This window comes from Rhipicephalus microplus, chromosome 1 (genome assembly GCF_043290135.1).
Source record: "Rhipicephalus microplus isolate Deutch F79 chromosome 1, USDA_Rmic, whole genome shotgun sequence".
Taxonomy (NCBI): domain Eukaryota; kingdom Metazoa; phylum Arthropoda; class Arachnida; order Ixodida; family Ixodidae; genus Rhipicephalus; species Rhipicephalus microplus.
The window spans coordinates 119116342-119132456 of NC_134700.1; the positions used below are offsets into that span (position 1 = coordinate 119116342).

Sequence of the window (16115 nt, forward strand, 5' to 3'; positions counted from 1 at the left end):
AAAACCGGCGTCGTGATGTCACAACCTCGAATAAGCGTTCGCATACTTTTCCCGTTAGGAAAGTTCCATCTACAGAAGGGCTGAAAAGATCAGCGTCTTTGTGTATTCGTGTTGAAAATGTTGCGCGCGTAACCTACAATTTTTTTCTGCTGCTTTTACCCCGTAAAATGAGCCCTTGCGAATACGCGTCATCGTGCGCACATATTAGGCAATGCGCTTGATTTGTGTCTTACAACGTGCGTATCCACTTTATTTTTGGACAGGACGAACCAAAGTTACTCACGGTTGAGGTCCAGCGTGACGGACGTGTCCGCTGGCGAGGATATGTTGTTGGACGCTGTACAATAGAGTGTCGAACGCAGGTCCTCCCTTCTGAGAGAGTGGATGAGCAGAGTGGAGGTGGTGAGCTGAGCTTCCGAAGAAGGGCGCACTTCGCCCATCATGCCGTCGGGCATGCCGCTCCACACCAACGTTGGCTTAGGCTTGCCTGAAAGCAAAGGAGTTGTCAGTCATATACGGCATTTCGGTCTAAGGGTAATATTCACAACATGCCTCAACTTTTTATTAGTTACTACCCAAGTTATTCACTAGCTATTATGGCGAAATGTTCACAAGTACTGGAATTGAAGTCACTTCCGTACACGTTGGCCTAAAACTTAAATCTTGTCAAGATGCTGCGCAAGTTTTACGTTGCGCTGTGGCTCACATCTGGAGGTCATAATGGGCAGGTAATCTGACTGCCCTCTACGGGGTTAAGAATGACAAACATAACAATACGAGACGTGAAAGATTACCTCCTTATACACTATAGGTATCCTTTCACTTGAGACTTCGAGCAAGAAGAAATCCCGGCTGCACAAGTGTAATGAGCAAAAGTCACCATCAAAAAATGTATTGCTTTGGTCACTCATTCGAGCAGATAGGCTTGTTTTCAAGTTCAAAAAATGATCTTTTTTTGTGAATTCAATAGCGGCTGTCAAGACGAAGTCCACAGCAACTTGTTCAGCCATGTCCTGGTACTTGTTAAGGTGTGCGCGTGCGTGAGATATTCCCATCGCAACAATTTTTCATGTAGAACCTCGAACCATTATACTGTGAGTAGTCTGTCAGTAGTGCCGGCGCTGTGCCAATATATATATATATATATATATATATATATATATATTATTAAATGCGTTTCAGAGAAAGCTGGTGGCTACGTGTAGTTTCTTTCTACTTTAATTGTCTCACATATTACTTTTCATTATTGTTTTCTGTTCGATCATTCATTGACTTAATTTTGTCTGTAGGCTGAACACCATTGAGCATTCTTTAATTGACAATAAAGCTTATTTTACCATCCACCACATACATGGCAAGTTGTTTGCGTTAAGCTTTTATTTTTCTTCGTCGAAAGCACTGTTCATTTGTCAACTGTAACACGCTTTCTTAGATAAATGCCTGAAGAAAGCATAGAACTCACCTCCATACACGACGCAAACCAATGCCAGCGTGCTTTTTTCGTTGAAGGGGCCAATCGTTCCTCGAAGTTCATTGCCCTTACCGTCCCGTATTACGGGTGGCTCCGGCGGCGCTGCAGTTTGATACAACAAAAATTATCCCATCTCAAAAAAAAATTATCCCAGCCATGCCAAAGCAAGAAACGTAATCTATTTCTAAGCATGCGTATATTTATTTGAAGTATCTGTATAAAATCGAGACGCCATGACTTCTCGGCTCTCAAATATTTCTCTATTGGCAGCAATGCCTTCTCAGAACATATTGTAGACTACCTAGATATTGCTATCTGGAACGACATCACTTGGACTACTTACATAACCAATATTACCAATGCCACTGACCATTCTTCAAGCTATCTTAAATGAAATCTAATACACGCTTCTCGTCCAGCCAAACCACTAGTTTATAGGTGTCTGCTTATAACTGCGTGTGCTTATAAGTGCGTCTGTTTGATCGTGGATCCCACTGAACGTGTTGTGACCGATCAAATGGAATCGATATAACACCAAGACGTTAGACCGATCTATTCCGAGTATTCGGGCATTACTTGCGGAACTATCCTAAAGACTAAATCACCACCAAAGCAATGCGTACAAACGATTAATAAACGAAAACTGAAACCTGCAGCCCCGGTGTTTAGAAGGGAGTTCATCCTGACGGGGCAATGAAACCATTCACACACGTTCGTGCCTCTTAATGGGTAAGACAAACGTTTGGTTTGGATTTACCACAGTTTTCAATTCACACGCCACACTTTGTGCCACGCATGATTATCATCATAGAGAAGTGTAATGAGTGAACAAACGCGTTTCGCAATGCCTTAATCCCACTGGTTGTACGAATCACATGCGATCATGGACGTCGCCGCTGATGTCAATGTGCCGTGGGAAAAACTACCAACGAAAGTACGAGTTCGCTGCGTCGAACGTACTCCCGAAATTATCGTATTGAGGCCGCAACGCTGCGTTGTTTCAAGCGTTTGACATCGCGAGCTAACCAAGTGACCTGGTTTGCAAGATCCGTCCGCCACCGGCGCTTGCATTCCTGTTCCCGATTTAGTGCGGCCTAGGAGGCTACTGGATATCGGTACATTGATGCTGCCAGCTTTCGGCCTCTTGGGCTGTTTTTTTTTTTTTTTGCCAGGAATGCACCACCAGCTCGGTAAGTGTGAGCTCTCTCACAGGTCAACTGTCAGAATTTTTCTATAGTTGTCCGTGGCATGCCCATGAGGAAGCTTTCAGGAGAAACGCATGCGCACGTGCTTAAGGCAATGGCTGCGACGGGATGATTGACGTCCCTCACTACGCAGCAAATGGCGCGTGTGCTAGGATACGGTGTGGCGAACGACATAACTGACAACACAGACAACGAAGAGCGTGTGTTACGCCTCTGCCAGACGGTCTTTCGTTTATACTAGTCAAATACAGCTTTTATTTAAATAAGAGGTCTGCCTAGTGTTCACATGCGCGGAGAAATCTAGAAGTTTTAACTCTGTGAATTTTTTTCTTTTGCATGCTTTGCGTCACTGCTGTGTCCTCAATCCAGCCCAACGCATCTCTCAACTTATTAGACATGAAAAAAACAGTAGATTTTTCTGGTGCTCGCACCGCCACGAATCTAGCTGCAATAAATTTTTTTCATCAAGACTGCGACTCACTCGAAGAATATCACTTCAGACATTGTGCTTCACATCAAATATGCTCATTTTGAAAAGTCCGAAGAGTCATACTTAGTAATGATACCCGAACTTGTATCTTTCTTTCGAGCTTCTTGTAAAATCAAGTATACAGGGTTATAAAGAAGTTTTCCATAAACAAATAGTAAAAACCTGAATAAGATCATTATGGGTTACGTCATCTGACGAAGAAAAAAGATTGCGTTAGTCGGTCAAGGAGCATGTTAAAGCAACCCATGCAGCCGTAGCTGACAATTCATTATTCAACAATTTGTCAACATGTAAAAGAAGCAATACCCGTTTAAAACATCATATACTCAATGTTCTCATTTATTTATTGACCATGACACTTGGAAGAAATCAGGCTCATCTACTTATTTTGTGGTTTCAACATTGATCCAAACTGCCATACATATATCAAAAAGACCGTGCTCTGAAGTCTCTCCTGTTCAAACATGTAGTTCAACAGAATACCCAGCCTCCCTTTAGACAGGGGCTTTGACGAGCCGGAAATTTAGGCTGCTCTGCAATACTTCAACACTAAATCAGCTGCGGGACTTGACAGCGTAACCAATAAGGCTCTGCATAACCTGAAGAACAAGACCATCTTTGAACGGACGAAGTATAACGACGAATGCTGGACGTGATGGTCCATGCCTGATCGAAGGAAAAGAGCAGGAATGGTGCTCATTCAGAAGCCTAGAATGCCCACAAGTCTTGTCAACCTTTACCCCAAATCTCTTACGTCTGCGGTGGAAAGTTCATGGAAAACTCAATTCTGAGTCGTATCAACGCACACTTTCACAACATCGAAGCATACCCGGACCCCACGCTCGAGTTTCGAGCTCATCTCTCCACGCCGGACGCAATGTTGCCAACCAAACGCGACATACTTGACAGCAAGACGATAGGTACTATATAGAGCATTTCTAGGATTCAACTTCAATAAAGCTTTTAACGCTGCCGCTCACGCAGCCGTAATACACACACTCACAGACTTTGAGCGGGTGCTGCAAGAGCAGAGCGGCTGTGTTACTCTCCCCAGAGTTTTTTAGCTCCATGGCAAAGTAGGGTAGAGTTGGCCACGGAACGTACTCTTTTGTGGAATGCAGAGTAGAAGAGACTGCAAACTCTCTGCTTCTCAACTGGATTTCCGAATCTATGCAACTCTCGTGCCCATAAGGCATGAATAGAATATGGCACTCCGTCCTTGCAAACGAAGTACAATCGAGCGCTTGCATGTTACCACCAACACCACAAAGCAACATTACTGTCTCGTAACCACAAATTGATTGATTGATTGATTGATATGTGGTGTTTAACGTCCCAAAACCACCATATGATTATGAGAGACGCCGTAGTGGAGGGCTCCGGAAATTTTGACCACCTGGTGTTCTTTAACTTGCACCCAAATCTGAGCACACGGGCCTGCAACATTTCCGCCTCCATCGGAAATGCATCCGCCCCAGCTGGGATTCGATCCCGCGACCTGCGGGTCAGCAGTCGAGTACCTTAGCCACTAGACCACCGCGGCAGGGCATCGTAACCACACATCTCTGAGCGTAAATGTCCCAGATGTAAGTTTATGCGTCAAGTAATAGGATAACATTCAGTGATAAAAAAAAGCATGCTTCTGTGGCAATGATTGTTTAGTTTCCGAAGCGCCAACACAACACCTTTGAAGCAAGAAACAGCCGCAAAATCAAAAGCGTGACTAAAAGCTAGCTTGCGGAACAAATTTCTACTATAGTAAGGTAAATCTCAGCACAAATTGTACAAAAAAAAGCTTTAAAACCTTTTCCCGAGGGGTTTGAACTACCTCCTACGTATGACGAGGCGGGTTCTCTACCACTATGCCACGTTTTACCACGCTCACTGGTTGGTATAAAAACTGATTGAAAGAAAACACGCCATGCCGCTTCACGGGTCGTATTGTTACACGATATCGGCAACGAAAGAGCATCATAGACGACGAATACGATGAAAGCGACCGTGCTCGTGTTGTTGTTGCTGCGCTTCTTCCATCTTTGCTGCGGCTGCCTCTGACTCTCCCTGTATATTTTGTAAATATATTTATTCCATTCATTCTCTCACTCCCGTGACATTTGGTGGTAGTGCGGGGTACAACACGATATAACGGAGCTCCGCAGTGGCCGACGCTTGGATTTTTCCACCATGGCAAACCAGGGACCGGCTCCCGCCGAGGCGACTACAACAACAACTGTTGTCCTTCCGCAGCTAAAAGATCCTGGCACGTTCTGTGGCACGGATGATGTCGACATCGAAGAATGGTTGCCGTTGTACGAACGTACAAGTAAGAATTACCGCTGGGATGAAACTCTTATGTTAGCCAATATCCTGTTCTACTTGAAAGGAACAGCAAAAGTGTGGTTCGAGAACCGCAAAGATGAAATTGAAAGCTGGGATGCGTGCAAAGAAAAGATGCGTGCCCTTTTCGGCAAGTCTGTGGGTAGAAAGGCAGCGGTCAAGAAGGAGTTGGCATCTCGGGCGCAAACGTCATCAGAGTCCTACGTGACTTACATACAGGACGTGCTTGCCCTTTGCCGAAAAGCGTACAACGATATAGAAGAAACCGAAAAAGTAGCTCACATATTGAAAGGCATTGCAGATGATGCATTCAACCTTCTCATGTGCAAGGACTGCAACACTGTCGATGTCATCATCAAAGAGTGCCAGCGTTTTGAGGCCACAAAAAGTCGACGTATCGCCCATAATTTTACCCGACTACCAAACACAGCAGCCACCTGGTCATGCAAAGACAGGCCTGCGCTACAGACGCCGTTAACTGCAGAGCACGTGACTAAGATCATCAGACGTGAACTTGAAGCTCTGTCTCCTGCGTCCACGTGCTCCCATGCCTGTGACTCTAGCCCTCAGATGGTGCCACTGGTACATGCCATTGTGCGACAAGAGCTTTCCAATGCTGGACTGGCATCCAAATGCACTACAGCTCCCTCTCAGCCGATCAACCATCGTCGACCCCCTGTTTATTATGCTCAAAGCCAAAACCTTCCAGCGCGCCCTCGCAGTCCAGCCGAGTGGAGAACTGCTGACGATCGCCCGATTTGTTTCAACTGCCACCGTATCGGACACGTGGCCCGCCATTGTAACACTCGGTGGTATTGGCATCATGCATTCTATGGGTACCCCATCGGCCAGAGAGGGATCATGGACGCTTTCAAACTTACCGCGAGTCACCTCAGGCCGCCAGTGAAGAAGTTCCTTCTATGCCGCCATATCGTCGTCGCTCTCCATCTCCGCATGCTCACCAGTCCCGTTCACCGCTCTCCCGTCGCCCATCGTCTCGCTCGCCCTAATTTCGCTGACCAACGTCGCCGACTGACCACCTGCCGCGGGAAAACTAGATGATGCAGCTCTCGGAGGTGATGCTGCATTGACCACTTGCCCGCCAAATCCTCTGACCATGCTGCCGACTTGACGCAACCTTATTGACGTTGAAGTAGATGACACACCCGTTGTTGCACTTGTGGACACAGGGGCTCACATATCAGTGATGAATTCAGAACTTCGTTGCCGCCTGAGGAAAGTTTTAACGCCACCCACAGTGCCACTCATCCAGGTCGCCGACGGCGGCATGTTTCCTGTGCTTGGAATGTGCTCCGCACGTATAAGTGTGGCTGATCGCTCCACGACAGTGCTATTTGCTGTGCTCGAGAAATGCTCCCATTAACTTATCCTCGGCATGGACTTTTTATCCGCCCACTCTGCCCTTAATCATTGTGGAATCGGTATGCTTCAACTTGATTTACCGTGCCACCTTGACAACCCGACACCAGCTCAACCCCGTCTGTGTTCTGCAGATCACGTTCGCCTAGCACCTCAAGCTTTTACTTACGTGAACCTGAGATCTGTCCCTCCTGTTCCCGATGGTGACTACATGTTGACACCTATTGCTGACGTTCTGCTGGCCAAAAATGTTGCCGTGCCTCACAGACTTTTGACAGTCACGGGAAATACAGCGTCTCTTCCGATCTTAAGCTTCAGCTGGTGCGCTCAAGTTATCCCAGATGGTATGACTTTGGCAAAAGTTTTTTATAGATGCTGCCATTTCGGCGTTCGTTGCCGAATCTTCTTCGCCTCTGCTCCGTTTTCATCCTTGAAGAGCGCAGCGAATGCCACCATCGACAAGATGATCGCTCCGGACCTTCTTCCAGCACAGACAGCTGACATTCGGCACCTGCTGAAATGCTACCGCGACATCTTTGATTTCGATGACCGCCCTTTGGGTCAGACATCTTTTGTAACTCATAGGATTAACACTGGAGACGCCAGCCCCATCCGACGACTTTCTTATCGCGTGTCTAATGCTGAGCGACAAGTTATCCAGCACGAAGTTGAAGAAATGCTCACAAAAGATGTCATCGAACCTTCCTGCAGTCCATGGGCTAATCAAGAAGAAGGATGGCAGCTGGTGCTTCTGCGTAGACTACCGTCACTTAAACAAAGTAACACGGAAGGACGTGTATCCACTGCCACATATTGACGATGCTCTCGACTGCCTACTTGGGTCTGCCTACTTTTCATCTATCAACTTGCGATCAGGATACTGGCAGAGTTTTGTCGATCATCGAGACCATAATAAAACCAAATTCATCACACCGGATGGACTTTTCCAGTTCAAGGTTATGCCATTCAGATTGTGTAATGCGCCAGCTACATTTGAAAGGATGATGGACTCTCTCCTTTGTGGATACAAATGGATCACGTGCCTGTGCTATCTCGATGACGTCCTCGTATTTTCACCTACATTCGAAAGCCACCTTAGCCGCCTAACGGCTGTTCTTGAGGTTTTCCGGAAAGCAGGACTTCAGCTGAACTCTTCCAAATGTCGCTTTGGCCGTAGGGTAATCACTGTGCTGGGCCACCTTGTCAGTGCTCGAGGCGTGCAACCTGATCCTGACAAAATTCGAGTTGTCAAAGATTTTCCCATACCACGTTCCGCAAAAGATGTACGGAGTTTTATCGGCCTTTGTTCTTACTTTCGATGTTTCTTGAATAATTTTGCTGCCATTGCCCGAGCACTTACGCAGCTACTGAAGAAGGCCATGCCTTTTTATTGGGGTACTGACCAAGCAACTGCCTTCTGCACCCTTACAATATTACTCACTTCCCCACCTATCTTGGCCCAATTCGACCCGTCAGCCCATACTGAAGTTCGTACAGATGCAAGCGGACATGGAATTGTTGCTGTTCTCGCCCAGCGGCAACGAGGACAGGATCACGTCATTGCGTATCCCAGTTGCCTCCTTTCTCCTTCGGAGAGCAAGTTTTCCATTACAGAGCGTGAGTGTCTCGCACTAGTCTGGGCAGTCGGAAAATTTCGACCATACTTGTTTGGCCGCACCTTTTCGGTAATTACAGATCACCATGCCTTGTGCTGGCTGTCGTCCCTTAAAGATCCAACAGGACGACTTGGCCGTTGGGCCTTGAAACAACAAGAATACAGCTTCGACGTGGCATACAAGTCTGGCCGAATGCACCAGGATGCCGACTGTCTATCCCGTCACCCCGTGGACCCACCTGACCTTTCAGCACATCATTCTGACCCTTGTGTCTTCGCCATGTCGGCTTTCACCGACATACGCAAGCAGCAGCTCAGCAATGTCCACTTGCGGTGTATCATGCAGAGTCTACGCTTGCCCCACGTAGACCCGTCGCTACAATTGTTCATCCTACGCGATGGCATTCTTTACCGACGCAACAGGAGCGCCGAAGGACCAGAGCTACTACTCGTAGTTCCTGCGACACTCCGTTCCGCTGTACTTGAACAGCGTCACGGCGCCCCAACCGCGGGACATCTCGGGGTCACGCGCACGTACGCTCGCGTGCGGCGTAGATTCTTCTGGCCAGGCCTTTACCGTTCTGTGCGCCGATACGTTGCTGCATGTGAGTCCTGCCAGCGCTCCAAACATTCCACCTTGCCACCAGCTGGTCCGCTCCAACCAATAGACATACCCACCTTTCCCTTCTACCACGTCGGTCTTGATCTCGTTGGACCATTTCATACTTCTCTCACCGGAAACAAGTGGATAGCCGTAGCCACTGATTACGCCACAAGATACGCTATCACACGAGCGCTACCGACAAGCTGTGCCACTGACGTCGCGGACTTCTTGCTTCATGACGTAATTCTTCACCATGGCGCTTCTCGACAGCTGCTGACTGATCGTGGTCGCTCATTTCTTTCAAAAGTAGTAAGTGACATCCTTCGCTTGTGTTCGACGCGTCGCAAGCTCACTACGGCCTATCACCCACAAACAAATGGTCTTACCGAGCGCCTAAATCGAACATTGACAAGAATGCTCTCCATGTACGTTTCCAAGGATTACCTTGATTAGGATACTACTTTGCCTTATGTGACATTCGCGTACAATTCGTCACGCCACGACACCGCTGGCTTTTCCTCCTTCTATTTATTGTTCGGCCGCCATCCAGCATTACCCTTCGAGACTCTTCTCCCATCAACTACGCAAACGGTTACAGAGTACGCCCGGGATGCCACTGCTCGGGCTCAAGTGGCCCGCCAAATCGCACGGGAACGTCTTCTTGGCTCGCAGCTCTCTCAGAAGGCCCGCTACGATAGCCATCACAGAGTAGTTTCCTTCTCTCCAGGTTCATTGGTTCTCCTCTGGACACCATGCCGCCATCTTGGCCTCTCTTCGAAGCTCCTGTCTCGCTACTCGGGGCCTTACAAGGTTTTACGCCGGCTTACCTATGTGACATACGAGATTGCTCCGTTGGACAGTCAGTCATCGTCGTCCGCACCCGCTACTGACGTCGTCCACGTGAGCCGCCTCAAACCGTACATATCCGCATATGATCCTACTCTCCTTTAGGCGCCGAGACGGCGCTGCCAGCAGTGGGGGGTTATATGTTACACGACATCGGCAACGAAAGAGAGCATTATAGACAACGAAGACGATGAAAGCGACCGTGCTCGTGTTGTTGTTGCTGCTGTTCTTCCATCTTGGCTGCAGCTGCCTCTGACTCTCCTTGTATGTTTTGTAAACATATTTATTCCATTCATTCTCTCACTCCCGTGACAGTATTTTGAACAGATACGCTTTTTTGTATAAAACTAAACCTTGCGTCTTCATGATACGGAAACTACTGGCGTCCACGCATTACAAGCCACTAATGCCAACACGCCAAGTTTCTTTCAGAATTCACAACAAAGAAAATAAAATATACAAAAATTACCGAGAACCAGGGGCGATATGATTACCTGCCGAGTGCAATAGCCATTACTCGATTTTTTTGCTGGTTGACGTGCGCCGAAGTTTTATATCAACTGTAATGCTCGATAAGTATGCGCGTTGTTGATTGAGTTATAGGTGTATTTTCGTGCGCAAGCGACGATAGGCAGCGGTCGTGTTAGAGTGTACAGATTTGCATCTGTAAACCAATAGCTGGAAATACATAGCCGATACCTAAAAACGAAATAGCATGTGAACAAGAGTGTCTCATTGTGTTACAAGAACGCGCACCGAACGACAAGCCTGTGTTTTCACGTACGAGTCAGCGAAGTGTCGACGAGTGCACCCGGCGGCTGTCGGCGGTGGCCCGTGTGCGCTGCGCCGCAGGTTGAAAGCGCGTCACATCGATGGTCATCGCTCCTTTTTGCACACCATACGCAAAAAAAAAACCATGGCTCATTCAAGTTAACCGATGAGAAGTGTCTACTGTACAGCCATTCTTATCCTTCAGCAAAGCACAATATTGAACCCAGAAGCGCCGATGGCATGTATGACGAACTCGGCTGGTAAGCTAGGCCTACATTCGCTACGAGTTGTACGGGTCACATTTGCTTGAACCGACCTCGGCGGTGGTTGAGCCATCCGCAAGCCTATCATTGCTGTATTAAAGTGTGGAAGAGGTAAGCAAAACTATAGGGATCTCGACAGATGCGTTCGAGTGGGATTTTTGCCAACAAGCGTTGTTTTTCTGGTGTACTAGTACACACCGTGGCATTGCAAGTCGAATCGGACGCCGGATTGTAGCGTTCGTAAAATATTTTTCGGCCAGCCCTGCTGACAGGTCATCCCAACTGTGTTTGTAGGCACCTAAGTACCACTCTCAGACTTGGGCAGAAGTAGCTTCACCACATTGAGCCAATATGACAGAATACCAGCTTATAATTGGAGTTTAGTATAGAAAACGGCATTGCATGTTATGTTGTTTTATAATAAAATTTCGACGTGTTTTCTGAGTACTTAACGGTCACCTGATAGTTACACATACTGATGTATATTTGATTTTCAAAACGCGTAATAGAAATGTATCGCCACCCGTACTAGAAGAGGGCTAGAAATTATGAGTGTAAACACCAATTGCTGTGTGACTGTCTGCAGAATGGAAGGCATATGTTAGGTGTCGTTGTGTACTTTTATAAAGTGCAAACTAATGTCCGACCTGCGTATGCGACGTAAGGTTGAAGCAATCTGTACAGTTCAGTGCTTCTAGAAAATGCTCGACATACGTTTTTGTGTTTTGAACATTAGTTCTAGCGCAGCAGGGGTGATTCTACTCTAGGAAGGAGTTGATGTACTCTGGCCCTACAACATTGCAAAACTCTGTGAAAAAGTATCACAACTCCCCCATAGGGTGTATGAACTTTATTTTAGAGGCATGACTGCCCTCTGGCGACGGAGTTTGTTCACTATGGTTCAGCTAGAGTACCAACACTCTGTCGAGAGTGTGTGCTTACTTTGTGCAGAAGAGAGTTCTTAGCACTCCTGAAAAGAGAGTGAAATCTGGAACAAGTCTCTACTCCCGCAAAGAGAGTTGCTAGCACTCTCTGGGATATATGAGTGCAGGATAGCTGTACTAAACATAGGCGATTGGTGGAGCGTACGACTACTTGAAGGATTTTCTCACAAGCAGGAGTGTCCTCTTGACACTCGGAAAACTTACGACCGAGGACAGGAGCGTTGGTAGCGTCAGCACCAACAAAGCTTCGTCATCTAGCCGATGTATTTTTTAATCTCATTATGATCAGCCTCCCCGAGCACCTTAATTGCATAAATCGAGTGTATCACGCTGTATACGCAAACGTCTTCGCGATTTCGGTATGTGATTGAAGTAACGAGGAAACGGAGCAGTGGCTACAGACTGTGGTTGAGGTAATAGAACAGTATCTCGTTGCAGCTGGTCATGTCTGCTCTTACAAAAAAAGTTTAAATTCTCCCATATCACCTGATGCCTAATTGAAGACCCCCCCCCCAAGTGCTCCAGCCGACATGCACAGTACAGAGAAATTTGCGTACGCACCAAAGCAGCGAGAGAAATATCTAAGGTCAAGCAGGTTAAGGTGCTTGGACTCTGAATTAAATGGTGCCAAAGGAGCAAGAATCACGAGTCCAGATATTAAGACCACGAACATGAAGAGGCTGATCCGAAGAATCACCAACGCACATTAGGGCATGTAGGACGCCAGTATCGTGGGACTCATTTATTTCTTCGTAATTAGCCACACACCTAATTGGCCACCTTCCACAATTCGCACACTGCCGAATAGACCAAGCGGAACACCCTATTAAGAACACAGTACAAGATTGCACTGGGCCTTGCGGGCAGCACAAGTACAGATCTTCTACTACAGTTTGGCATGCAGAATACGCTTGAAGAAGGAATAGGAATTAACTTGTCAAAATGACTAGTCGGGAAAGTTGGTGATTCTTGATTGCTTGAAATACGAGTGCGTAATGGAGACAGACAACTAAGAGACGGACAAGTGGTAACTACCAACTGTGACAGCTTTTCGATTCACCTTTCAATTGGTAGTAAGCGTTTGTCGGTATTTTCGATGGCATTGTCTACGTTACGCGCTCGTTTTCGAGCAATTCGAGCTAATAGAGGTACAACACATTTCGTAACTCGAGAGGTTAACCAGGACTCAAACGGGCAGGCGCAATCCGGACAAACTTGGAGTAGCCTATCACAGCCACCACGGGAAGAACAATCCCTGCCCAGCTCGGTCAGAGAAAAGCTCCGCGCAGCTAACATACCCGACAACATGCTTTCCGAACCCAATTAGGGTCGAAAAAAGAGTAGAGAAAGGTCATTAGTCTCCAACCACAAGCCTTCGGTAGAGACAAGAATGTGCTCTTTGTAGACGCAGCAGAATATGCGGACTCATAGGGTTTAACGTTCTGAAATTATTATAATTGGTTTATTACAACAATTGCTGAGAAAGATAGAGAATAAAACATTAATTATTATAGTACAAGTTGCTAGTGATTGGACCTCCTAGTCAGGAAGACCAATGGCGTTTACTGCCGTTCTGCTAACGCCATCATTATACAAAATAGACCTGAGGGTCTAAGGACATATGTTGGATAACAACTATTGAATGATAGGTGCAACAGTTTTCGAACTTCTCGGTTCGCAACTAGCTCATGGGTTAAAAAAACAAAACTGTTGCAGATCACTACTTGGAGCTTTTATATTTGCTGAATTGTTCCTGAAATAACGTTGTTGTCGAGTAAGTACTAATGCACTGAATGCTATGAACGTTTTCCGAAACGCCAGATTTATTTGTACTGCAGCTATTCCCTTGGTTGCATTATTGAAGGGTTCAGCTCTATAAATCAAGAGGCGAGTCGTTTTTTCTTGACTCCAGAATGATTTCAGCCATCCAGTGATTTATATTGTTAAGATGTATCTAAGCACATATGAGCTTTGGCATTCCCTCCGTACATTCAAAGGTTGCCCTTGTGCTGAGCACTGAAACCCACTTACTGAAGATTAGCAAAACAAATACGCAGAAATTATGCGTATCACAATAACATCAGCCAGAACTTCAAACTTGCTTGATGTGTGTCTTTATTGTGCTTGATGTGTGAATGACAGTGTCTCTCGCTAAACAGCATCAAGCTGTTATTTATGTTCCTCGTTATTAGTGGCTTTGCTTGAAAGCTCTACGAACTGCCTGTCGTCCTGATGCCGCCACATTCTTAATTTTCTTTCAACAACCAATTTTTATTTATGCATTCTGCACGCTTTTACAACTACATTGCGTTAAACTTCACTTGTTACGTTTTGTTATTTCATACTAGACACAGTTTATGTATTGTGAGGGGAAAGTCCTGAGATTTAAAGAGTGACTTCCTTTTTTTTAGTTTTTTAATGTGAAGCATTTCTTAGGAAATTTCGGCGACATTGAGCGTATCTATCTATCTATCTATCCATCTTCCTATCTATCTATCTATCTATCTATCTATTTATCTATCTATCTATCTATCTATCTAACTAACTATCTATCTATCCATATTTAGCCGCCTACAACTTTAAGCTCTCCTGACCGTTTCGAAGATGGCATCGATACCAAAATGAGTATGGCATAACACAACTGTATGACGATTATAATAATTAATCATAACATGAAAAGCATGACATGTATATCATGAGTGTCATCATTTACATTGATTGTCTTGCTGCTCATGCGATAATTTCGTTCACATGACATTTTTCAAAACGGGTATGGTATGACATGACTGCATAGAGAACGCTAGCGACAGACCCTTACGTGGAAATCATAACGCGTGTCATGTAAGAACATGGCTAAATGCCACACTCATGATGCGGACGCAGCCGTTCCACTAGCTTCGCATATACCGAACTTGGTATTACGGGACGTGAATGGACGGCACAGGTATGTGACTGGTGCAAACATGATAATCATGAGATGCGTGCCATGTAAGAACATTACTACATGCGACACTCTGGCCCCAATACACTTCGACGTGACTCGGCACGCGTGTGAGCGAGCGTTCGTTTCGTCGCGTCACGCTGGCGAAGCCACTCCAGATGCTGACCTGCCTGTCATATGCTTACAGGAGCGCGCCGTGCTGCGTTGCTTTGACGCATGTGCGTTTGAGCGCGCCTGGTGTCCCTCCGTCACGAAGAGAGGCAGACGCAGTGGTGGCTTGGTAACGCCGTCGGCGCGAAATGCCGCATGTCGCGCCGGTCGCACCTGGCGTCAGACAGTACTCGCACTTTGAAAGCGTAGCGTTTCTGCGCCCAGCGTGCGCGCGTACCGTTACGTCGGAGTATATAGGACGCTTCCTAATTCGCTCGCCACCGTTTCGCTAGCTTCACATATACCTAATTCGGTATTACGGGACATAAATGAACGAAAAAGGTATGTGGTTGGTGCAAACACGATAATCATTATATGCGTGTTATGTAACAACATGACTACATGCCACGCTCATGATGCTCTTGCGGCCGTTTCGCTAGCTGTACTTACACCGAAATTGGTATTGCATGACGCGAACGAATGACGAAGGTGAATGACACGTCCAAACATCATAATCCTGAACTACATGTCATGATTGTCACATATCATAAAATCACCCAACATCATAAACCAACCCGTGAAACAACGCCCCCTCTCCCAAGCACACATGTCACTATATAAAGGATGGACCACTCTGTCCACCAATAAGAATTAATGTCCCACCTCCTACTCTATAGTCTTCACATTCCTACTTCTGCGAAGAACATGGGTCCTTGTAATATGAGGAAGAAAATTTCAAAGAATCTCATAAGAAATCTCTCAAGTTCATACTACGCTAACGATCCCTGAAAGACAGATTTGATTAGCTCCACCTCGAGGATCAGCTGAAGCTAATCGGAAGGGTCGAAGATGTGGCAGGGACAGAAGCCATCCTCCTAAGCTACATTCTGAAATAAAGATGTTTTCTTGGCTTCGCACTGAGCCCCGCACCGGAGGAAGTTTCCGATAAAGGTGATAAGTGTTCCAACGTACTAAGCTATAGCGGGCGTTCAAGTACTGCGAACTCGGCAAGCCTTCATTACTTCAGCCTTTAAGCAGGGGGATGTCGGAGCAATTTTCCTTTCGTATAGTGCGATAAGCCCTCATGACCCTCTCAAT

General features: G+C 46.3%; 1 protein-coding gene across 1 annotated transcript in view; it reads right to left on the reverse strand.

The window, feature by feature from the left end:
• Nucleotides 1-16115, reverse strand: part of LOC119183818 (neural cell adhesion molecule 2-like) — an 85373-nt gene that overhangs the window by 45740 nt on the left and 23518 nt on the right. The window contains exons 4-5 of the mRNA XM_075867045.1: nt 1463-1573; nt 284-487 (exon numbers count right to left, since the gene is read on the reverse strand). Of these exons, the coding sequence (XP_075723160.1) occupies nt 284-487; nt 1463-1573 (315 nt within the window). The remainder of the gene's footprint in view (nt 1-283; nt 488-1462; nt 1574-16115) is intronic.